At 40.6% G+C, this 24,851-nt stretch overlaps 1 protein-coding gene and 1 long non-coding RNA gene across 3 annotated transcripts in view; one reads left to right on the forward strand and one right to left on the reverse strand.

Moving 5' to 3' along the window:
- Positions 1-657, reverse strand: part of ILRUN (inflammation and lipid regulator with UBA-like and NBR1-like domains) — a 95,692-nt gene extending 95,035 nt beyond the window's left edge. Inside the window, exon 1 of one of the 2 annotated variants that reach the window (XM_078446836.2) lies at positions 302-657. In XM_078446836.2, coding sequence (XP_078302962.1) covers positions 302-459 — 158 coding nt within the window. In that variant the 5' untranslated portion in view covers positions 460-657. The remainder of the gene's footprint in view (positions 1-301) is intronic. The other variant, XM_078446835.2, reaches the window with a different exon arrangement.
- Positions 658-793: 136 nt separating this feature from the next.
- Positions 794-24,851, forward strand: part of LOC144616371 (uncharacterized) — a 36,737-nt gene continuing 12,679 nt past the window's right edge. Inside the window, exon 1 of the long non-coding RNA XR_013555597.1 lies at positions 794-1,023. This is a non-coding gene — a long non-coding RNA (uncharacterized LOC144616371). The remainder of the gene's footprint in view (positions 1,024-24,851) is intronic.

Raw genomic sequence — 24,851 nt, forward strand, 5'->3', positions numbered from 1 at the left:
GTCTTTCTCCTCTTCTCATGTTCTTCGGCCCCTAATTCTTCGCAGAACCTCGGGAAGCCCTCCCCAGTCTCCCTTCCGCCCCTCCTGCACTCCGTGGCCCCCCACTCCCCTCGTACGTCCTCTCTACTCTTGCTCAGCCCCCAAATTTCTCCCATGTCCCTGAGGCTCCCCCACTCTCCCTCCACGCCCCGGGAAGAGGGTGCCCCTCAGCGCCCGCCCGCCCGGCCCGCCCTGCCGCTGGGCTCGGGTGTCCCTTCCCTTCCCCGCGGGCCCCAGTGCTGGCGCGATGGGGCCGGCTCACCAGTTGGTCATATCCAGGAAGAAGGCGCAGCCGGCCGGGTTGAGCTGGAAGCCGAGCAGTCGCTGGAACTCAGAGATGAGCACGTCCTTGTCGGTGGTGCCCAAGCAGCTGAACTTCTGCATCAGCTCAGGGTCTAGGTCCACGTCCATGCCCTCCATGGCTGGGGCCGGACACCCGCTTCCCCGCCTCCTCACAACCGAGCCGCCGCCGCCGCCGCCGCGCCGCCGGGCCCGGGGACCGGGAGGGGGCTCGCTGCTAGCTGGCGCCGCGACCCCGCTCCTTTAAGGTAGGCCCCGGGCCTCTCACCGCCTCATAGGGATAAACTCACTCAGCCACTCACTCACTCTCTCGCTCCCCCCCCTCCCACCCCCCCCAGCGCCGCCGCCTGCGCCGCCGCCGCCTCTCGCTTCTCTGCCGCCTCCGCCTCCTCCCGCGCCGCGCCCACTGCGCAAGCGCCGCCTGCCTGGGCCCCGCCCCTTCCTCTCCCGGAGTCCCGCCCCTCAGTGGCGTCACAACCTCGTGACGTCTCCCGCGTGACCTCACCGAGGTGGAGCGAGGGGGCGGGGAGTGGCAAAGAGGAAAGGGACCGCTCGGCGTCTGAGGGTGACTCCTGGCCTGACCTTCTCCTCTCTCCGCCCCCACTTTCAAGGGGAGGAGTTAAAGTCCGGGGTTTGGGGAGAAGCTCCGGGATCTTGGTCCACCGCAACTCCACCATTTTGCAGGTGAGAAAACAAGTTCGGGAGAAGAGACCATGGCAAGGTCGAGTACCAAAGTGCAGGCAGGACGCAGTCCTCTCGGCCAGGGCTTTGCCCCTTGTCCTGGAAGGGCTTGATTGCACAAGTTTTAAGAGCTGTTTTTCCGGGTCGGTAAGTGCCGTGAACGCTTGGTTACCAGCCATCCTCGGCGATGGTTACTACAATTTGTTAGTGCCGTTTCTGTTATGCAACAGCAGTGTCAAGTCTCGGAAGTTAAGGAGGCCTCGATACAAACATCAATCAGAAGTCCAGACAGCAACATACATATCCTCCCACCCACTCTGTCAAGACCAGCCCTCTCAAAACAAAGGTTAAGTAAGTCACGAGGATTTGGCATGCCTTGTTCTGTTTTTAAAATAGGAAGCAAAATACTGCTGTAAATTTGGTACACCTGCCTGGTGAAGGCCCCATTTCGAGATCAAAGAATGAGAAAGGCAGCGTAGGGACCATTTTGTCTACCCCCTTGCATTCCCATTTGTTCAACACCGCCACATCCAAAGAGGAAAAGATGAGGAAGAAATGGTCTTCTGCCTTCAAGTAGCTCCCTGCTTTACTAATAAGGAAAGTGAGATCCGGAAAGCTTATATGTCTTGTCCAAAAATACAGAGCAGCCAAACTAAAAACCAGCTTTCAGTTTCCTAATGGGTTATGTTTTCCATAACAATTTCAACAACACAGCACTAGAATAAGTGAACCGTAGTGTCTGGGTTGCTAGGAGGTTTTACAAAGGGACAGTATTCTCTTTCTGTTAGTAAAATAAAATATCTTTAAAAGCCTGGGTTCTGGGTCACACACATTTAGGATTCTCATTCTGCCAGTTATTGGTAATCATAGTGCCTGCCCAGATAGGACTGCTGTAGGAATTAAATGAGATAAAAAATATAAACTCAACACAGCGCCTGTTCCATAAAAAACACTTCAAGAAGTGATAACTAGTATTGTGGCCATAAACATAAGACGACTCTGGAAATAAACAATGATACAAGTAGCCCAGGATATGTCTTTACCTGACTCCCCTTCTACTTCATTTCCCTTCTTTGTTCTCTATTACAATATGAAATATATGCCCTTTCTCTTTTCCTACTAAGGGACCACCCTTCTCCAGTGATATACTATGGGAGATAACTTTAACAGCAGATAGTTACAATACTTACAAACTCATATAATAGTTCTGAACTTTTTTTATAAGAAACTGTTCTTAGGCCTCTAAGACCTGAGCAGAACTTAAATCATTGCCAAGGCCTAATTTTTGGGTGACCACAATATTGGAATATGTTACTAATATTGAGGAAAATTCTATTTCAGGGGTGAACACATATTGTCCCAATCTTATGGATGGTGGAATGGGAACACAGATTATAAAAATCCCAGTATTAGAACTGAAAGAAATCTAAGACTGCCTAGCCCAACCTCCCCCATTTTACAGATGAAGAAACTGAAACCAAGAGGGGGGAACTGATTTACCCAAGATTACACAACTAGTAAGGGGTGTTCAAACTCCCAGTCTAGCACTGTACCCACTATATCCTACTACAATTCCTTTTATACTTTGAGTTCAGTTTGGCCTTACATACAAAATAATCAGAAATTGATATTACTCTATTAACTAAAACTAAGTGTCTTAACTTGCAATATCCATGGATTAATGTTGTGTTGACCTAGGACCCAAAAGAAGAAAATGTTATTTTGTTATAAACCTGACAACTCCATTAGAATGCTGACCCAAGAGGGGCGCCTGGGTGGCTCGGTCGGTTAAGCGTCCGACTTCGGCTCAGGTCATGATCTCACGGTCCGTGAGTTCGAGCCCCGTGTCGGGCTCTGTGCTGACAGCTCAGAGCCTGGAGCCTGTTTCAGATTCTGTGTCTCCCTTTCTCTCTGCTCCTCCCCTGTTCATGCTCTGTCTCTCTCTGTCTCAAAAATGAATAAATGTTAAAAAAAAAAAAAATTAAAAAAAAAAAAAAAGAATGCTGACCCAAGATAAACTAACAACTCTTGGCCAACACCATGTAGTAGTAAAGTCTTGACTCACTCATAAACAGCCCATATAATGCAAAGAGATCCTTGCAAATAAGAGACCCAAGTGGCCCAGAACTTCAGTTTATGACAGAAGTTATCTCAAAAGAGTATAACTACTCCTAAAGTGAATTCTGAACATTGTGGGGACATTTGGGGTTCTCATGAGATTGGATGTGGTACCCTGGCCATTAATTCCCTGAGGACTGAGGATGATAATCTTCTGCAAATCTTGGGACAGTCACACACAATAGAAGACTGACCCATCCCTAACCACTATGCAAAAACACTGACCAAGGTGGCTGGCACATTAGGTGTGAAGGAAGAACCAGCCGCTCCACCTTCCATTGAATTGTTCTTTTGCGGGATGAGATATTAAATGGAGAAAATGAGGTGTTACCCGTCAGGATACTCACAGAAATGTGAATCTCCACTTGAATCTGGGGGGTTATTAACATGCATGGTTCTGCTATAATGGCTCTGCAGCTTTGTTTTATTTTGTTGGAAAGAGGACATGCAGAAGGACTAGTTGAGAGACAAAAGAACAAATTGCTGAACACCACCCTAAGGACAAAAAGCTGATTGATGGCAGTATTCCAAAAGGGCTTCTAGGTATTATCTCAGAACTATGTCAGGTACTTTGCCCAGAGATGCCGCTGCCTGGGATATCATACAACCAGCCAGTTTCTTTCTGAATTTCTTGGGCTGGTGATCACATATAAGAAATTTAAATTAACCCCAGATCCCCAGACTAGTTCAGTTTAAAATTTCTTAAAGGAGTTAAGCCATTCAATCTTTAGAAGTTAAAAGTCTGGGAGAAAAGTGATTCATCTCACCAGGGCAGCCTTGATTGGTTCCAAACCTCTAAGTCCCTAAGATTCAGAATTGCCAAGCCCGGCTAGTACTAAGATTATGCCACAGCATAACCGATGCAAGGAACAGACAGAGTCCAAATAGATGTTATGCTACATTATATGATAATAGCAACTTGTAGTAGAAACCTTTTGGGTATATATCCAAACTGTGATGATCTCTTTTCTGCCAACTATTAATGACCCTCTATGTGGCCTCCAGCAGCCATATGTATCCTATATTGCCCTTTCCTTTAGCCTCCATTTGATTGGACAAAAGGGATATGCTCAACCTAGGATCAGCCAATCAGATTCTCTCTCTCTCTCTCTCTCTCTCTCTCTCTCTCTCAGGAATTTGGAACTGAACTCAATGAGTTTGTGGAACAGGCCTGGGCTGTTTACTTGAAAGTCAGTGATAGAAATACAGAAAAGAGACTATCTTTGTGGGGCACCCTTGAAAACAAAATAATGCCCATCTGCAGAAAGAGAGCCACAAGGCAGAGAGAAACAAAGATGAGAGACCTGAAGGCTTAGGAGAGAGAAGTTCCTATCACTTTGAGTCCTGGTTATTCAGCTTCTCTTAGATTCCGTTAGAATCTCCAGATTCCATTCAAAATACATTATCTCTTAGATGAAGTAAAAAAAAAAGTCAAGTTATTTTAAAAAATTAAGAAAATCATGTGAATACAATGTTTGATTTCTAGATAGGGATGGACGTCCTACTCTTAAAAACAGTGAAAACTTAAGCGCGCCTAGCTGGCTCAGTTGGGAGAGCGTGTGACTCTTGATCTCAGGGTCATGAGTTCAAGCCCCACACTGGGTGTAGAGATTACTAAAAAAAATAAATAAATTTAAAACAAATAATGAAAATTCCAATTGAAAAAAAATGACACAAAAAGGCAATTCACAAAAGAAGAAATACAAATGGCAGATAGACATATTAAAAGATGTATTATGCCACCCATATTAAAGAAATGGATTAAAACAGCAATAAGGTAGGGGCGCTTGGGTGGCTCAGTCAGTTACACATCTATCTCTTGGTTTCAGCTCAGGATCCCACGGTCATGATCTCGCGATCATGAGCCCACCTCCGGCTCTGCACTGGGCTTGGAACCTGCTTAAGATTCTCTCTCTCCCTCTCTCCCTCTGCCCCTCCCCAACTCTGCATGCTTGTGTGCTGTCTCTCAAAAACAACAACATTTTGCCTAATCAGATTGTCAAAGCTTCAAAAACATTTATAATAGCTTTAGTTGGCAAGAATATGGAGAAACAGGTGCTCTCAAACAGCACTGCTTCTGGGAATATAAATTGATGTAATTTTTCCTAAAAGTGAGTGGATGTGAATTCAGATGAATTAATGTGAGTAACCTTAATAATGTTCATATACAATAGCCCCCAAATCTTAGGTTTATAAAAAAGCTTTTTGTTAGAAGTACTATAATACATATGATAGTAAAAAGGTGGAATAACCCAAATGTCCACCAATAGGGGAATTGTTGAAAAAATATATGTGGGCAGGAGTGGATTCATTCTTTTCACCAATATACTTTTACATGAATCTATGACCAAAAAAGTAAAGAATTAGAAAGAAACCTGAATGAATATTTCAATAATCTTAGAAGAAGAAATCTCCAATCATAATATCAAAGAAAAGATCTATAGTTTTGCCTGTATAAAAAATCTAAGGGGCACCTAGGTGGCTCAGTTGGTTAAGCGGCTGACTTCAGCTCAGGTCATGATCTCACATCTCATGGGTTCCAGCCCCGCGTTGGGCTCTGTGCTGACAGCTCAGAGCCTGGAGCCTGCTTCGGATTCTGTGTCTTTTCTTTCTGTGCCTCCCCCACTTGCACTGTGTGTGTCTCTCTCTCAAAAATAAGTTAACATTAAAAAAAAATTTTTTTTATTTAAAACTTCTTTGTTTCAAAAGTTAAAAAATAAAAATAAAAAATACCATGAGCATAATCAAAAGACAAAAGGATAATTCAAGGACAATATTTATAATACACAGGACAGAGTACTAATATCATCATTTAATAAATAAACAGCTCTTGGGTCGCCTGGGTGGTGCAATCAGTTGAGCATCCAACTCTTGATTTCAGCACAGGTCATGATCCCAGGGTCATGGGATCGAACCCCGTGCTGGGCCCTGTGCTGAGCATGAAGCCTATTTAAGATTCGCTCTCTCTCCCTCTGCCTCTCTCCCCTGCTCATGCTCTCTCTCTCTCTCTCTTAAAAAATTTTAAAAATAAATAATAAATAAGTAAACAAACAAACAGCTATTAGGATAACCAAGGAAAAAACAATCTAAAGGAAAAATTGGTAAAGGACATGAATGGGCAGTTGACAAGAAAAATTATATAAATGGCCTGTAAATGTATGAGAATATTTTGAATACCATGAATAATCAAGAAATGCAAATTAAAACAAAAGTGCAATATCATTTTTATCTGTCAATTTGGCAAAGATTGATCATAGCCAGTATTCTACAAGATGTGAAGAAAAACACAATTTCATACAATGTTGATAGGATTACAGATTCGTAAAAACCTTTCAGGAGGGTGTTTTGGTAAAGGCCATTAAATTTTAAATGTGCACCTTGCATCTTAGGTATCATACAGATAACTAAAAAGGATGACCAAAGATATATGTAGGATGATCACTACAGAATTTTTGGTAATGCTGAAAAATTGGGAACAATCTGAATGACCAACCATAAGGCTTTGACTATATTTATGCTATAGAATATTACACCACCGTTTAAACAATGAAATAGGCCTATATGAATTAACATGACAAGATACAGAAGATTGATTTTTTTTAAAAAAACAAATTATTAAACAGTATATATACCATGATCTCTTTTGTATCTATATAAAAAGTATAGTAAGTGTATATGTTTATGTATGTGCTTGGAATATATGCATAGCAAAATATCTGGGGGAATATATACCAATGGTTAAGGAAGGTGGGGTTATGGTAGGGTTGCCACATAAAAACCGGATAACCAGTTAGACTTGATTTCAGGTAAACAACATTTTTAAAAAATGTTTATTTATTTTGAGAGAGAGAGAGAGAGAGGAAGCAGGGGAGGGGCAGCCAGAGAGGGAGTGAGAGAATCCCAAGCAGACTCTACACTGACAATCTGCCGTGGGGCTCAAACCCACCAACCACAAGACTATGACATGAGCCAAAACGAAGAGTCAGACTGTTAACCGACTGAGCCACCCAGACACCCCAGTAACAATTTTTTTAATGTAAGTGGTCACAAATATTAACTGGGTATCTTGTATTTTTATTTGCTAAATCTAGCAACCCAATTTATGGGAAACATTCACTTTTAATGTTAAATTTCTGTATTAGTTGAGTTTTTACACTGAGCATGTAATCATTTTAAAAAGGTAAAATTTTGGGGGCTCCTGGGTGGCTCAGTTGGTTGAGTGTCCGACTTCGGCTCAGGTCTGATCTCACTGTTTGTGAGTTCGAGCCCTGTATCAGGCTCTGTGCTGATAGCTCAGAGCCTGGAGCCTGCTTCAGATTCTGTGTCTCCCTCTCTCTCTCTCTCTGTGACCCTCTCCTGCTCTCTCTCTCTCTCTCTCTCTCTCTCAAAAATAAATAAACATCAAAAAAAATTATTAATAAAAAGATAAAATTTTTGAATAACATTTTAAAGTTATGTTGGTAAGGTAGAATTTTATATACCTCCTTTGAAAACACATTTTTGAGGAATGCTTAATGATATAAAAAAATCCTGATGTTAGTGTCGATTTTTAAAAGCTGCATCAAAATCGTAAATACAGTATAATCCTGTTTTTTAGACTATAGCTATAACTCATTAAAGTAAGCACACTAAATAACAAAATAAGCAGAGTAAACAACTGGAAAGAAATATATCAAAATATTATAGCATTATATCACACAGGAAAATTGCAGGGGATTTCTGTTTTTCTTTCTACAGTTTTCTGTATTTTCCAAAGTTTTAACAAGTGTGTATTTGAAGAATTTTTAGAATAAAACTTGCCTATGTTAAGTGAAAAAAACAGGATGTAAAATTAGCATATTGTATAAACCTAACTATATAGCAAAAGATTGGAAATATTAATAGAGAATTGATCATTTTAATTCTTTTTATCCTTTTTTTATATTTAAAGAAATAGATCAACTTGATTCTTTAATTGACCGACCTATTATCTCTGCTAACATACAAAGATGTTTACAATATGTCCCTTTTTTTTTAAGTTTTTTATTTTGAGAGAGAGAGAGAGAGAGAACACAAGCAGGGAAGGGGCAGAGAGAGAGGGAGGGAGAGAGCTGTCAGCACAGAGCGAGCCCAACAAGGGGCTCAAACCCACCAACCATAAGATCACTACCTGAACCAAAATCAAGAGTCAACGCTTAACCGACTGAGCCACCCAGGTGCCCCTACAGTATATTCTTAAATGATAAAAAGCTATGAGAAAACAGTATTACCTATGCTCTAATTTCTAACAGATGCATGAATAAGTGCAGGAGATGTCTAGAAGGATATACTTCAAGGTGTTGATGATGACAGTCTCTGAGTGTGGGGAATAATGGATGTTTTTACATTTTTATCTGTATTTTAGGATTTTTAATAAAATAATCATGTCATACAACATTAAGAGACCCTTCGTTTTGAAGAAACGAAAATTGGGTGACCTGGGGGCTTATCAAACATGAATTCATTTCAGTTTTTGACATTCTTTTCCCCATGTTAGCTGTCTTAAACTTTGTAAGCTGCAAAACCTAGGCAGCAGCTAACAGTCCAATGAGCTACCCGGTTGAGCAAGCAAATGTCTGCTGACTTACTATCAGCAAGGCTGAGTTAGGGACAGTGGCCCAGAAAGAGAGCCTTCATCCTTGTGCTATGTGACCATGGACAAATGACTAAGCTTCTCTGTAGACCTCAGTTTATTCATTTCAATATAGGGAACGTTGCAAAAAGATCACTGAAGTGAAGCAAAAGAATATGTCAAACAAAAGAAAAACTTTTTGGAATTTAACCTACAGCTACAATTAGTATTCACATAAACATACCCATAAGCCAAACTTCCATTCTGTGCTTATTCTCCAGGGTTGGAAGCTCAAATGAGGTGGGCATAAGTGCTTGTAAATGTTAAATATTGAAGTATAACATAACAATGGGGGAGATACAAGGACATGCGTTTCTACAAATAACTATATAAAGGTAGCTAACAGTACAAAGCAACATGTGTTCAAGTGCCAAATGAGCAGTAGACAGGGTGAGTAGGACTTGGGAGGAGGGAGGAGTGAAGGGTGAGCTGAGATGCCCAAAGAAGCCTTCTAGGAGACCTTATCCAGGCCCTGATGATTTTCCACAAGGTTTGAGGAACAGGCTAGTGAGGGGACACATTACACCAAAGTCATTTAGATGTCTGTTTATTCTTTTAATTGTGATTTTAAAAAAAGTTTTTTTTACATTTATTTATTTTTGAGACAGAGAGAGAGAGCATGAACAGGGGAGGTCAGAGAAAGAGGGAGACACAGAATCTGAAACAGGCTCCAGGCTCTGAGCTGTCCGCACAGAGCCCAACGCGGGGCTTGAACCCACGGACCGCGAGATCACAACCTGAGCCGAAGTCGGACGCTTAACCGACTGAGCCACCCAGGCGCCCCTTAATTGTGATTTTAAAAATACATAACAAAATTCACCATCTTAACTATTTTTAAATGTTTATTTATTTTGAGAGAGAGAGATCACGTGAGAGGGGCAGAGAGGGATAGAAAAAATCCCAAGCAGGCTCCACACTGACACAGGGCTCAATCTCACAAACCATGAGATATTGACCTGAGCCAAAATCAAGAGTCAGACACTCAACTGACTGAGTCACCTAGGCACTCCACTGTCTTAACTATTTTTAAGTGTACAGTTTGGTAGTGTTAAGCATATTCACATTGTTGTGTAGCTAATCTCTAGAAGTTTTTCATCTTATAAAACTGAAACTCTGTACCCATTAAACAACAACTCCCCTTTCCCTCTCCCCCCAGCTCCTGGCACCCACATTTCTACTTTCTGTTTCTATGATTTTGACTATTTTATTTGATTAAAAAAAATTTTTTATGTTTATTTTTGAGAAAGACAGAGCACAAGCGGGGGAGGGGCAAAGAGAGAGGAAGACAGAATCTGAAGTAGGCTCCAGGTTCTGAGCTGTTAGCACAGAGCCTGATGCAGGACTTGAACCCACAAACCATGAGATCATGACCTGAATGGAAACCAAGAGTCAGACACTCAACCGACTGAGCCATCCAGGCACCCTTCTATGAATTTGACTATTTTAGATACTTCATATAAGTGGAATCATACAATATTTATCTCTTTGTGATGCACAAAAGTTTTAAGTTTGATGTAGTCTTATTTGTCTATTTTTGTTCTTGTTGCCTGTGTTTTTGGTGTCAGATTCAAAAAATCATTGCCAAGTCCAAAGTCATGAAGTTTTTTCCCCGTGTTTTCTTCTAGGACTTTTATAGTTTGGGTTTTACATTTAGGTCTTTAATCCATTTTGAGTTATTTTTCATATATGTTGTTAGATAAGGATACAACTCCATTCTTTTATGTGCATTTGGGAGTCTTTAACAGCTACAAGACCCAGGCTCCTTTTTACTGCCTCCTGTTTGTTCTGATCACAGAAATATACCTAGAAGTGAATCCAGGTAATGGGAATAAAATTAAAATCTAAGGTGTACTTGAGGGGGAATTTTCTCTGGGAAGTGAATGGGTGAGGTTCAAGAGCAGCCTACTACAGTGAGCAGTACCTCTGCTCTGAACATCCACCTGGAGCATGATAGGAAAGAACCAGATCCCGCACATTTGGGGTTTTTCCACCTCCTCTACCCTATTTCCCTACTCGAGAGACAAAACAAAACAAAACAAAACAAACAAACAAAAAAAAAAACAGGAGGCACCAACCTATTACACTATCTTTTCTTCAGGACAGAGCATCTGATGTCCTGGGTCTTTTTTCCTACTGTGGTGAATGGGACAATGCAAAAGAAAACCTGATTGTCTTGATCTCCTGGCAAAATGCCACAGGATCCGAAGCAGGTTCCAGGCTCTGAGCTGTCAGCACAGAGCCTGATGCGGGGCTTGAACTCACGGACCGCGAGATCGTGACCTGAGCCGAAGTTGGCCGCTTAACCGACTGAGCCACCCAGGAGCCCCTTTAATTTTTTTTAATGTTTATTTATTTTTGTGACAGAAAGAGGCAGAGCACGAACAGGGGAGGGTCAGAGTGATAGGGAGACACAGAATCCGAAACAGGCTCCAGGCCCTGAGCTGTCAGCACAGAGCCCGACGCAGGGCTCGAACCCACGGACCATGAGATCATGACCTGAGCTGAAGTCAGAGGCTTAACCAGCTGAGCCACTCAGGCGCCCCCTGGGATTTTCTACTTATCAGGTGAATAAATTGTCTTCATGGACTTGACCCTGAAGTGATGAGCCCCTGCTCAGCCATAGGTGCCTGTAGGTGTTGCCTCCTTGGGCGGCCAGACGGTAGCCCTAGACAGTAGGGTCCTCAACAGTCGGCCCGCCGCAGGCATCTGGGTAGGGGTGAGACCTCAGGGCCACAGCCCTCCCCTCAGCTTACAGGAGGGCCACATGTGTGAAGCGCCAGCCACGCCACCACACATGCAAGAGCTGAAGGGTTCCATGAGAAAGAAACCTTGTGTTCAAAATAAACTTCCAAGGAGAAAAATAAAAGCTGTTTCCTGAAGCTGAGCAAAGGTGAGCAATTCCTGGAAAGTTAAACGCCTCAAAAGCTAATTTGAGTTTCAAAGGGCCGTGGTAGTAACTCCAGGGTGAGAGCATCTCAAGGGCTTAGAATTTTCAGAGGCAATAGAATTTTCTGGCCTCCTTCAGTCTATCTTCTGCCCACTTCTTGCAGACCTCAGAGACCACTTTCAAGACAATCTCAGTTTCTACAGAAAAGAGGAAATTAAATGAAATTTCAGGTGCTTAGTTGGTTAGGAACGTCAGAGGTGCTTGCTTGGAAAAGAGCAAAATACAACAAAACTGAAATCCCTAAAGAATAATAATCTCTATATAAATAAATGTTTGTGACTGATCATGGCAGCCAAAGCAAAATGTTTGCTTTCTCTGCAACAGCATGATGTGTGTGTATGTGTGTGCGTGTGTGTGTGAGAGAGAGAGAGATTGAGAAAGTAAAGATTTCATTTCTTACCAGACTTCATATGACCAAAAGGTAATAAAGTCCATAACCAACAAACTCCCAACCTTCCCCTGTGTGTATTCTTTTTTAATGCTTATTATTATTATTTGTTTTTTATTGCTTTTTTTTTTTTTTTTAGAGAGAGAGAGCATGAGCACAGGAGGGGCAGGGAGAGGGGGGAACAGAGGATCTGAAGCAGGCAACACGCTGATAGTGGTGAGCCAGCTGTGGGGCTTGAACACATGAACCATGAGATCATGACCTGAGCCCAAGTTGGATGCTCAACTGACTGAGCCACCCAGGCGCCCCTCCCCTGCGTGTATTCTTAAGCCAGTGATTCTGTGTGTAATTTCCTGCACTACTTGTATCAGAGTCACTCGGAGGGGAGGGAGACTCTTAAAAATGTCCATTCCTGGGTCCCAGGAACCTAGATCCTGAGTCATTGTGACTGGGATGGAGCCCAGGAATCACCGGGTGATTCTTAGGTACACTAAAACTTGAACATTGTTACTTTAAACAGTTAATTGTTCATTGATAGTTTGCTCAGTAATTCAACCTGATTATACCTTCAAAAATTGAACTGTATTCTCACTGGTACATTTGAATTACATCTGTTGCAAGAAAAGCAACTATGAATCAGTGAAGAAATAAACCCCCCCAAAAACACTGGATGGTTGAGAATGTAAATCCACTGCAACCTTTGTGAGATTGGTTGCAATATGTACCAAAATCCTTACAAATGCTTTGACCCAGATTTTTCGCTCCTAGTCAGGTATCTTATGAAAATAATTTAATAAGTGAGCTGAGAAACATGTACAAGAATGTTTATTTTGCCATTGTTCATAATAGTGAAATATTAGAAACCAACTAAATGTCCAACAAAAGACTAGTTTAAAAAGTTATGGTAGCATCATATAATAAATCCAGATTAATATTTATTGACATGGAAACATGTTTACAATACCTTATTGTTCAAGAGAAAAAGATTTTGAAAATTTCATCACATTTCATTTTTATACAAAATTTAAAAATTTGGCAGATAAGAAACAAAATGTTAAGAGTAATTACATTTTTCTTCTTTGTAACTTTTCTAAATTGTTTTCAAATAAGTTTTATTTTACCTTATTTTATAGAGAGACCAGGAGCTGGGGAGAGAGGCAGAGGGAGAGAGAGAGAGAGAGAGGGAGGGAGAATCTTAAGCAGGTTTCACACTCAGCATGGAGCCTGATGGGAGGCTTGATCCCACAACCCTGGGATCACAACCAGAGCCAAAATCAAGAATTGGATGCTCAACCAAGCTGCCTGGGTGCCCCAAAATAAGATACATTATTCTTAATGTGCAAAAAGTAATAAGGCTGTATTCATTTCATTTTGGGGAGGGGGAGTGGGGGAGAAACTGTGTGAGAGAGTGTATGTGTGTGGGGGGAGGGACAGAAGAAGAGAGAATCTTTTTTTTTTTTTTTTTAGTTTATTTATTTTGAGAGAGAGAGAGAGAGAGAGAGAGAATCTCAAGCAGGCTCTATGCGCTCATTGGAGAGCCAGACTCGGGGCTTGATCTCATGAACCTCAAGATCATGACCTGAGCCAAAACCAAGAGTCACACGCTTAACCAACTGAGCCACCAAGGTACCCCTAGGAAGAGAATTTTAAGCAGGCTCCATGCCCAGCACAGAGCCTGGCACAGGGCCCAATCTCACACCCCAGGACCTATCTCATGACCATAAGATCAAGACCTGAGTTGAAATCAGGAGTCCAATGCTTAGGTGATGGAGCTCCCCAGGTGCCCTGCAGGCTATATTCATTTCAAATAAAAGGTAGTAGACCACTGAATTCCATGTGAGAAGATTGGGTTAAAGTCCCAGATCTACCTCTTTGAACCTCACTTTTCTTTTCTCTGAAATGGAGATGGGAACACGTACACTGTCCACCTCAGAGAGTAGTTATGAGATAAAACATAGAAATGTTTGTAAACTATGTTTTATAAAGTTAGTGTATTGTGTTGATTTTCACATCAGAGACCCAAATTCATTCAATACCTAAATATAATACACAAAGATCTCTCATTAAGCATAATGCTAGACTTCTTTAAAAAACATTTTTTACTTCTTATTATGGAAAAATTTAAACATATGGAAAAATTTAAACATATAAAAAAGTAGACCCAGGAGAACTGGACAGCAACATGCAGAAGACTGAACTTGGACCACTTTCTTACACCATACATAAAAATAAACTCAAAATAGATGAAAGACCTAAATGTAAGACAGGAAACCATCAAAATCCTAGGGAAGAAAACAGGCAACAACCTCTTTGACCTCGGCTGCAGCAACTTCTTACTAGACATGTCGCTGGAGGCAAGGGAAACAAGCAAAAGTGAACTATTGGAACCTCATCAAGATAAAAATCTTCTGCACAAGGAAGGAAACAATCAACAAAACTAAAAGGCAACCAATGGAATGGGAGAAGATATTTACAAATGGATAAAGGGTCAGTATCCAAAATCTATAAAGAACTTGTCAAACTCAACTCCCAAAAAACAAATAATCCAGTGAAGAAATGGGCAAAAGACATGAACAGACACTTTTCCAAAGAAGACATCAAGATCGCTAATAGACACATGAAAAGATACTCATCATCACTCATTAGTGAAATACAAATCAAAACCACAATGAGATACCACCTCACATCTGTCATAATGGCTAAAATTAACAACACAAGAAACAACGTGTTGGTGAGGATGCAAGGAAAGGGGAACCCTCTTGCACTGCTGGTGGGAATGGAAAATGGTACAAGCCACTCTAGAAAACAGTACGAACCCTTCTCAAAAAATTAAAAACCAATCTACCCTATGACCCAGAAATTTCACTACTAGGTATTTATCCAAAGGATACAAAAATGCTGATTTGAAGGAGCACATGCACCCCAATGTTTCTAGCAGCACTATCAACAATAGCCAAATTATGGAAAGAGCCCAAATGTCCATTGACTGACAAATAGTTAAAGAAGATGTGGTATATATATACAATGGAATATTACTTAGCAATCAAAAAGAATGAAATATTGCCATTTGCAACAATGTGGATGGAACTAGAGTGTATCATGTTAAGTGAAATAAGAGAAAGATAAATATCATATGATTTCACTCCTATGTGGAATTTAAGAAACAAAACAGATGAACATACTGGAAGGGAAGGAAAAATAAGATAAAAAGAAAGAAGGAAGCAAACCTTAGGAGACTCTTAAATACAGAGAAGAAACTGAGGGTTGCCTGAGGGGTGTTGGGTGAGGGGATGGAATAAGTGGGTGATGGGCATTAAGGAGTGCACTTGTTGGGATGAGCACTGGGTGTTAAATATAAGTGATGAATCATTGAATTCTACTCCCGAAATCATTATTACACTATATGTTAACTAACTTGGATTTAAATAAACTTAAAAAATTAAAAATAAATAAGGGTGCCTGGTGGCTCAGTCAGTTAAGCTTCTGACTCTTGACTTTGGTTCAGGTCATGATGAACCTGCTTGGGATTCTGTCTCCCTCTCTTTCTGCCCCTCCCCAACTTGTTCTCTCTCTCTCTCTCTCTCAAAATAAATTTAAAAAAAAATAAACTTTAAAATATAAATAAATACATAAGTAAAATTTAAATATTAAAAAACTGGACACAACAATAAACTGCCATATATACATCACCTGGTGTCAATATTATCAACTTAGGGCCAATCTTGTTTTAGCTATATCCGCCACCCACTTTCCCTTCTCCCATATTAACAAAGCATCAGGCTTTAAACTGACATTGAACCTCTGTAACTTTCACGTACAGAAAAGAATATTTCAGTTCTTAGTTCCTCATCTAAAAAGATAGAATTGTACACTTTCCTCATCTAAAAAGATAGAATTGTACACTTTAAAAGGGTGGATTTGCTGGTACTTGAATTGCATTTCAATTTAAAAAAAAAAAGACAGGAATTAACATATGTGCAAAACTTAGCATAAATAGCATAAATGTCTGGCATTTAGAAATGGCTCATTATGGGTAACTTCTCATCCATGGTGTTGTCGTCACTTCAAGCTCCAAAGTGGCTACAAACCCTCCTTTAAAAAAAAAGCACTCACTAAAAATCAACTAGAGAGTGAACAATGACAATATTATGTCAAGTGTGGTCATGGGTTTGTGGGTGACATTTCCCCCTTCAATACACACGAAAACCTTCTATGATTTATATTAAAGTCTTGTATGATTCATAATACATACCACTTAAAATTGGAAAAAATAAACCCCCAAACAGTAGCCAACCATATTATCTCTCCAGATTGTTCATTCTTGGAAGGCATTCTACCAGAAATTCAACACCACCACCAAGAGTTGATTTAATGCCATTCCTAAAGACTGTGCATGAGCTCAGCATTGGGGTAATTATAATTGAAGCCTGACACACTTGAGTTCAAATTCCAGCCCTGTCAGCTATGAGCCATGTGATGTTGGAAGAATGAATTACTCCTTCTAAATCTTCTATTCTACCTCCTAGAGTCAGTAAGAGACCTAAGTAGGAGAGTGTATATAAAGCACTTACTATGATGCCCAACACGTAGTGAATTGGCAATGACATCCTACAAGATATTCCCTTCATTTACGGAAGACCTTTAAGAAGCATAACCATGGATATTGATTTCCCTTTGATAGATGAAGAAACTGGCAAGCTTAATTAGTATTGCTGAGGGTGTGGAGTCAGACAACTGCTTGTTCTCTACCAGGAAAGTGAAAATCAGGACAACCACTCAGCACAGCCATTATTTGGTAATGCCTAGGAAAGCTGAAGAGGCAGTTTTCCTTACATCCCAGCAAGTCCACGTCTAGGTTGATGCCCTAGAAAATGTGTGACAAGGAGACAGACACAAGAATGTTCATTGCAACAATGCTTATAAGAGCAAAATATTGGAAGCAATCTAAATGTCTGTCAACAGGGACATGGATAAATCAATTGTGATATAATCATGAAACAAAACACCTACAGCAATTAAAATGACTGAAGTAGCTACACGTGCAACATGGGTAAATCTCAAAACCATGAAGTTGAAGGAGAAAAATAGTGGTGGAAGGATTTGTACAATATAATGCAATTAAAAAATTTTTTCATGTTTATTTATTTTTGAGAGAAAGAGCATGAGTGAGTGAGAGACGGGGGGGGGGGGGGGCACAGAATCCAAAGCGGGCTCCAGGCTCTGAGCTGTCAGCACAGAGCCCTATGTGGGGCTCTAATTCATGAACCCGGAAACCATGACCTGAACCGAAGTTGAGTGCTTAACTGACTGACCCATCCAGGCACCCCTGGTGCAATTTTTATAAGGTTTTTTTTTTTTTAATGTTTATTTATTTTTGAGACAGAGAGAGACAGAGCATGAATGAGGGAGGGGCAGAGAGAGAGGGAGACACAGAATCGGAAGCAGGCTCCAGGCTCTGAGCCATCAGCCCAGAGCCTGACGCGGGACCTGAACTCACCAACCATGAGATCGTGACCTGAGCTGAAGTCGGACGCTCAACCGACTTATAAAGGAGCCACCCAGGCGCCCCTTCATAAGGTTTAAAAACAGGTAAAACTAGAATACAATTTTTATGGAATTATATATATCAGCTTTTAAAAATAATAAGTGGGGGCACCTAACTGACTCAGTTGAAAGGGAATGTGACTCTTGATCTTGGGGTGGTGAATTTGAGCACCACAATGGGTGTAGAGATTACTTAAAAATGAATGAATGAATAAATGAATAAACTTAAAAAATATGTAAATAATAAATAATAATTTCAGGAGGATGGTTATCTCAAGAAAGAAAAAGAAGGAAATGTAATAGGGGAGGTATACATGTGCATGTGTGTGTAATTATTTCCGTAATTTTTTAAGTTTATTTATTTATTTTGAGATGGAGGGAGGGACAGAGAGATAGGGGGGCAGAGGATCCAAAGCGACCTCCGAACTGATAGCAGAGAGCCCGATGTGGGGCTCAAACTCATGAACTGTGAGACCATCACCTGAGCCAAAGTCAGACACTTAACTAAATGAGCCACCCAGGCGTCCCTCTTTATGTAATATTTTATATCTTTAAACGTATCTAGGGGCACCTGCCTGACTCAGTTGTTAGAGTGTGAGACTTTTTTTTTTTTTTTTTTTTTTTTTTTAATTTTTTTTTTCAACGTTTTTTTATTTATTTTTGGGACAGAGAGAGACAGAGCATGAACGGGGGAGGGGCAGAGAGAGAGGGAGACACAGAATCGGAAACAGGCTCCAGGCTCCGAGCCATCGGCCCAGAGCCTGATGCGGGGCTCGAACTCACGGACCGCGAGATCGTGACCTGGCTGAAGTCGGAGGCTTAACCGACTGCGCCACCCAGGCGCCCCGAGTGTGAGACTTTTGATCTTGGGGTTGTAGATTTCAGTCCCATGTTGGGTATAGAGATTACTTAAAAATAAAATCTTAAAAAATTTTTTTGAAAAATATCTAAAGTAAATATATCATAATGTTAGAATTTGCATGTAAGGATTTGGATATTTATTATATTATTCTTTATATGTATAGATGTATATGTTTATAAGCAGAAAACACAGTCTTATTATGTCATAGGCGCTGTTGGGTTCTTTGCTTGTATTAATTAATGTAATCATTTCAACAACCCTATAAGGTAGTTACTCTGAGTACCTCCATTTTACAGATGAGAAAACTTGCCCAATGTCATAGTATTGGTAAGTGGTGATCCTGGTATTTGAAGGCAAACTGGCCTCAGAGTCTGATCTCTTAACGACCACACCCTACTGCCTCTTGAAACACTTCAATTTTTTTTTAATTTTTAAATTTTTTAAATTTTAGTTTTTAAAAAATAAACTCTATCCCCAAAATGGGGCTTGAACTCACAAACCTGAGACCAAGAGTCACAAGCTGTACCAACTGAGCCAGCCAGGAGCCCCTCAAAAAAAAATTTTTTTTTATCAGATAAGAGGGAGGCAGGACAAACAGGGAGGTGAAACCCTGTGGCATCACACAGGTCACTAAAGAGACATTTCGACAGTCTTTCCTCACCTTCTTCTGCTGTTGGTAGGAAATACTTCAATTTCCCACCATACCACGTGACAAAAGCCAGCGAGCCCTACCTAGACCTACAGACCATCCAACATTAGCAGACTGTGGTGATGCTACGGTAAAGGCCAAGTCATCTGTGACTTGGGATGAGGAGGATAAGTCCGACAATAAACTCTGAGAAGCCTCTTTGGAGGCCTCAAGTCTTCAAGAAATCCTCTGAGAGACAATGCAAAGCAGAATAATTAATTCTATGAGTGAAGAAATTTTTTATTTGGAGTCTGAGCTAATGATCCTGAGAGTTTTGAATGTCACTAAATTACTATCTGCATTTGGGCAGGACCATTTGAATGGGCAAGTTCCCAAATGAGTCATAATCTACACAAATAAAATAAAAGTGGGCTCCAAGCTTCTGCTAGATTACACAAGAGCACAATTAAGAAGAGATTAGAAATCAAATGTAATATCTGCTTCCAGATCTTTTCCGCCAACACTGTGGGGTGGTTCAGAGACCATTATGGACAGCTGGCCTGTGGGAAATGGCCAACAGCCTCCTCCTAAGATCCTCCACAGCCCTGCCTCCATGTTCCACATCCAGGCATAGCATGGCTCAAAGGCTTGGGGAGTTTGATGAATTGGACTGGTGGTGGCCAGCCTCACAGCAAAGAGAACTTAACTGAGCAAGCAAAAAGCTTTAGGAGGAAAGTTAGCCGAGCATTTTTCAAGTGGGTAATTTATTTTTGGATAACAGAAGATATTTTTAGTTCTGTCATATCTCTGAACTTCATGATTTTATTTTCCCTCTAGGAAGTCCCTGTGGCCATCTCTCCATTCCCACACAAGAGTGAATACCTAAATGGATAAGTCAATCCTTAGATTTCCAGAGCAATTTCTTCTTTACAAAGAGGTTCCATATCCATTATGCCATTTGCTTCTCATGTTATTTAAGTCACAGGAAATGGGAAAACAAAACAATAGCAATAATATTGAATGTTTTATGCTAATGAAAGCCAATCACAAAAGAGCACATACTGTAGATTCCATTTATATGAAATGTCCAGAATAGGTAAATCGTCAGAGATTACTGGTTACCAGAGGTTGTGGGGAAGGGGTAATGGCGAGTGACTGCTAATGGGGACAGGGTTTCTTTTTGAGGTGATGGGAAAGTTCTGGAATTAGATACTGGTAGTGGTTGCACAACCTTGTGAATATATGAAAAACCACTGAATTGTACACTTTATTTTTTTTTTTGAGCAGCAGGCAAAAGTTTATTAGAGTATAACATCAGAAAGTAAGAATAGTAGGAAATCTCTCTTTACAGAGAGGGGGCATTCGAAAGTGAATACCCCTGAATTATACACTTTAAAATGGTGACTTTTATGGATTGTGAATTTTACCTCAATTTTTAAAAATTGCAAAAGAAAAGAAATTATACTTGCCATGTACTAAGAGTGGCTAAAGGGCTTTACTTGTGTCAAACCACTTATGTCCCCTAATCATCATGACAACCTTACGAGATATTATCATTTCCTCATTTCGCAGATGAGGACACAGGCTCAGAGAGATGAGCGGTCCACAGTGGTATGGTGAACAAATAAACACTAACCAAAATTCTGTTTTCTGACCTTCCCTCTCCAAATCAGATTCGTAACTGTCATTCCAGCAATTCAAGGAGATATTTCCAAGTGTAATCCACCCGATAGCATTTCCTCTGCTCAACTGTCTTAATATAAGGTCTTTATGCTTTTACCTTTTATGGTGTCTTTTTTAAATTAGGGTTCTTTCTCCCCAATTTTTGAGAGTTAAACATAACAGTGATTTCCCCCCTGAAAGTCCTTAACTCTCTAAGCCACCTTTTTTCTGATAAAAAGCAAAGTTTCATTTCTTAGCTCCTCTCTCCAGGGAAGTCCCTTGGGGTCACACACCCGCAGCTGATTTTAGGCAAAGCTGTGATGGATATCCCCTACACTCATTCTGCTCCAAGGACATGATTACCTTGCCACACGGTTCCCAAAGGTTTTTGTTTACTCTGACCTAACAGATCATTTGGACAAATGAGTCAGTCAAAATACTAGAGGAGGGGAAGACACATAGCAACCGTGTCTGTGATGGGTAAATCCTCAGACATTCAGAGTTTGAGAAAACCTTACAGAATACGTTCTGATTTTGAGAATGTCATGGAGAATTCCAGGGTAGAGAGATGTTAAGTGACTTTCCCATGGCCATGGAGCTAGTAGCAGAACTGAGTCTAAATTTCTGACACTGGATATCATTGCCTTCATAGATTTCTCCAAAGGATTCTCAGTCCTTAAGACAGTTCCGTTTAGTGTTACTGATATTGCTTGTTCACATATTAATTACTATGTGAACTTAACTACTTAAAAATGATACTCCTAGCATCTCCATATGATGAATTATTATACAATCAATAAGTGATGAGTATGAATATTTATTGATATTTATATAAAATATGTTTTAAAAGGTTAGCTAAAAAGTAAATACAACATAATCCTACTTTTTTAGAAAACAAAAACCATATGCATAAACATTTATAAATACTAAAACATATACTGAAATGTTAGCAGAGATTTCGCTGGATGGTATCATTATAGGTGATTACTTTTCTTCTTTGTGAAAATCTATCTGCCCTAATAGGTTTACAATTTACTTTTGACAAGAATAATTGTCTAGTTTTTAAAAAGTGAGAGGCGGGGTGCCTGGGTGGCTCAGTCAGTTAAGTGTTAGACTTCAGCTCAGGTCATGATCTCATGGTTCATGAATTCGAGCCCTGCATCTCTGCTGTCAGCACAGAGCCCACTTTGGATCCTCTGCCTCTGTTCCCATTGGTTCTCTCTCTCTCAAAATAAATAAATAAATAAATAAATAAATAAATAAAGTTTAAAAAAAAAAAAGAAAGAAAAGAAAAAGCGAGAGAAGTGCCTGAATGGCGCAGTCCGTTAAGCATCTAACTAACTTTGGCTCAGGTCATCATCCTGGGGTCATGGGATCAAGCCCCACGTCGGGCTCCATTCTGAGCGTGGAGCCTGCTTAAGATTCTCTCTATCTCCCTCTGCCCCTCTCCCTGGCTTGTGCTCTCTCACTAGAAAAAATTAAAAAAAAAAAAAAAAAAGCAAGAGTAGGCAAAAGATTCTTAAATAGGACACAAAAAGTACCAAGCATAAAATAAGTAATTGATAAAATGAACTATGTTAAAATTATGAAAAACACCATTAAGAGAGTGAAAAGGTGAGTCACAGACTGAAAAAGTATATTCATAATGCATGCATCCAACAATGGACTCAAATACAAAATATATATTATAAAAACTTCTACAAATAACTAAGTAAAAGATAGACAACCCAATTGTTAAATGGGTAAGAGACTTGGGGTGCCTCGGTGGCTCAGTTGGTTGAGCGTCCAACTCTTGATTTCAGCTCAGGTCATGATCCCAGGGTTTTGGGATTGAGCCCCAACTCAGGCTCCGCACTGACAGCAAAGAGCCTGCTTGGGATTCTCTCTCTCTCTTCCCTCCCCTGCTCATGCACATGTGCTCTTTCTCTCTAAAATAAAAAATTTTCAAAGGAAAAAAAATGGGTAAGGGACTTAAACAGGCTCTTAAACTCAAAAAAGAGAACATCCAAAATTCCCAATGAGCCTACGTACCTTTTAAGACACTGGTTGCAAATTAAAACCCACAAATGAGATACATGCTCATTAGAATGACACGAATTATTTAAAATGGAAATACTGAGTATTGGCAAGGTTGAGGAACAACTAGAACGCTCATACAGTTGTGGTGGGAATAAACTGGTACAACTACTTTTGAAAAACTGTTCGTCTTTACCTATTGAAATTAAACCCATGCTTACCATCCAATCCAACAATTTCTCTCCTAGAGATGTATCTAAGGGAAGAGAAGGCTTATGTCCACTATCAGAAACATAAGGATGCCCACAGCACTACAATCCATAGTCACTAAAAACTAGATACGTGCAATGCCAATGAACCGTTGGCATTGTGATCTATCCACAGAACGGGATGCTGCGTACAAACACGAACTCCTGCTATATGCAACAACATGGATGAATTGCCCAGACATAATGTTGAAAGAACATATGTGCCGCATATTCTGTCTCATTGTATTGATAAGATGGGCAAAACTAATTTCTGCTGATAGAGGCTGGATTGTTGGTTCTGGGAAGATGGGGAGGAAGAACAAGGCTGTTGACTGGGTGGAACCATGAGAGCCTTCTAAGGTGCTGGAAACATTCAATGTAACGTGATCTGGTGTTACACAGGTATATACATGGGTAAAACTTCATCAAGCTTAATATTTTCACACTTTACTGGTTATCATTATATGTTAATATTTTTTTAAAAATTTAATGTTTATTTTTTGAGAGACCGAGAGAGAGAGAAACAGAGCTCAAGCAGGGGAGGGGCAGAGAGAGAGGGAGACACAGAATCCAAAGCAGGCTCCAAGCTCTGAGCTGTCAGCACAGAGCCCAATACAGGGCTCAAACTCACGAACTATGAGATCATGACCTGAGCTGAAGTCAGATGCTTAACCGACTAAGCCACCCAGACGCCCCTCATTATACCTTAATTTTTTAAAATGTTATTAAAAATGGGGTGCCTGGGTGGCTCAGTTGGCCTCTGACTCTAGATTTCAGCTCAGGTCATTATCTCACCGTCTGTGAGATGGACCCCCATGTCAGGCCCTGTGCTGACAGTGCAGAGCCTGTTTGGGATTCTCTCTCTCTCCCTCTTTCTCTGCCCCTCTCCAACCCCTCAAACTAAAAAAAATAAACTTAAAAAAATGCAGATTAAAAAAAAAAGTTTTATTAAAAGGTGTCAGAGCAGCAAGAGGAAAGCTGCTTATTTGGTGTTTGGATGATAAATATTAAGACTAAAAATTCAGAGTTTGAAAAACGCAGCTCATAAAAAAATGGCCAGGTTCCCTTCACAGTACAAAAGGACAAATCTAAGCTTTTCTCCCGAGAAAATTCACTATTTTCCTAGTCCTGTCCTATTCTACTTCTCGTGGGTGAACTGAAATGAAGGCTGATACAGTGCTGAAACCCCAGATTCCAGGTGAACCTCAGATCCCAACTCTAATCCAGCCATTTATCATTTGTCAGTTAAGGGGTGGGGTTAAATATAATTTATACTTACACATTTACAAAGGTATACAGTTATCACAGAGAGGAACACAAATGATTCGCCCCCCTTTGGATAGGCATCGGCACACATTACCAAATGACAGGTAGCCGTGCCTGGGTTTTCCCCTCAGCAGAATTAGGAGACAAAGTACATTTGTTTTCTGCCATCTGCTATCAGGTCTCTGAGTTTCTTTGCCAAGCTGTGGTCTTTCCTTCCTTCCCAAAGGCCCAGCCCACATCTCATTCCTGCTCAGAGCTGAAGCATTCATGGACAAAGAAGGTGTTACCTGAAAGAGTGTCAGCCATGACTTTCCCCCAGGGCACTTGCATTATTTTATCTTTATTTATTATTTTTTAATTTTTTTAATGTTTATTTTTATTTTTGAGAGAGACAGAGACAGAACGCGAGTGGGTTAGGGGCAGAGAGAGAGGGAGACACAGAATCTGAAGCAGGCTCCAGGCTCTGAGCCCGAAGCGGGGCTCCAACTCATGAGGTGTGAGA

This window comes from Panthera onca, chromosome B2 (genome assembly GCF_046562875.1).
Source record: "Panthera onca isolate mPanOnc1 chromosome B2, mPanOnc1 haplotype 2, whole genome shotgun sequence".
NCBI lineage: Eukaryota > Metazoa > Chordata > Mammalia > Carnivora > Felidae > Panthera > Panthera onca.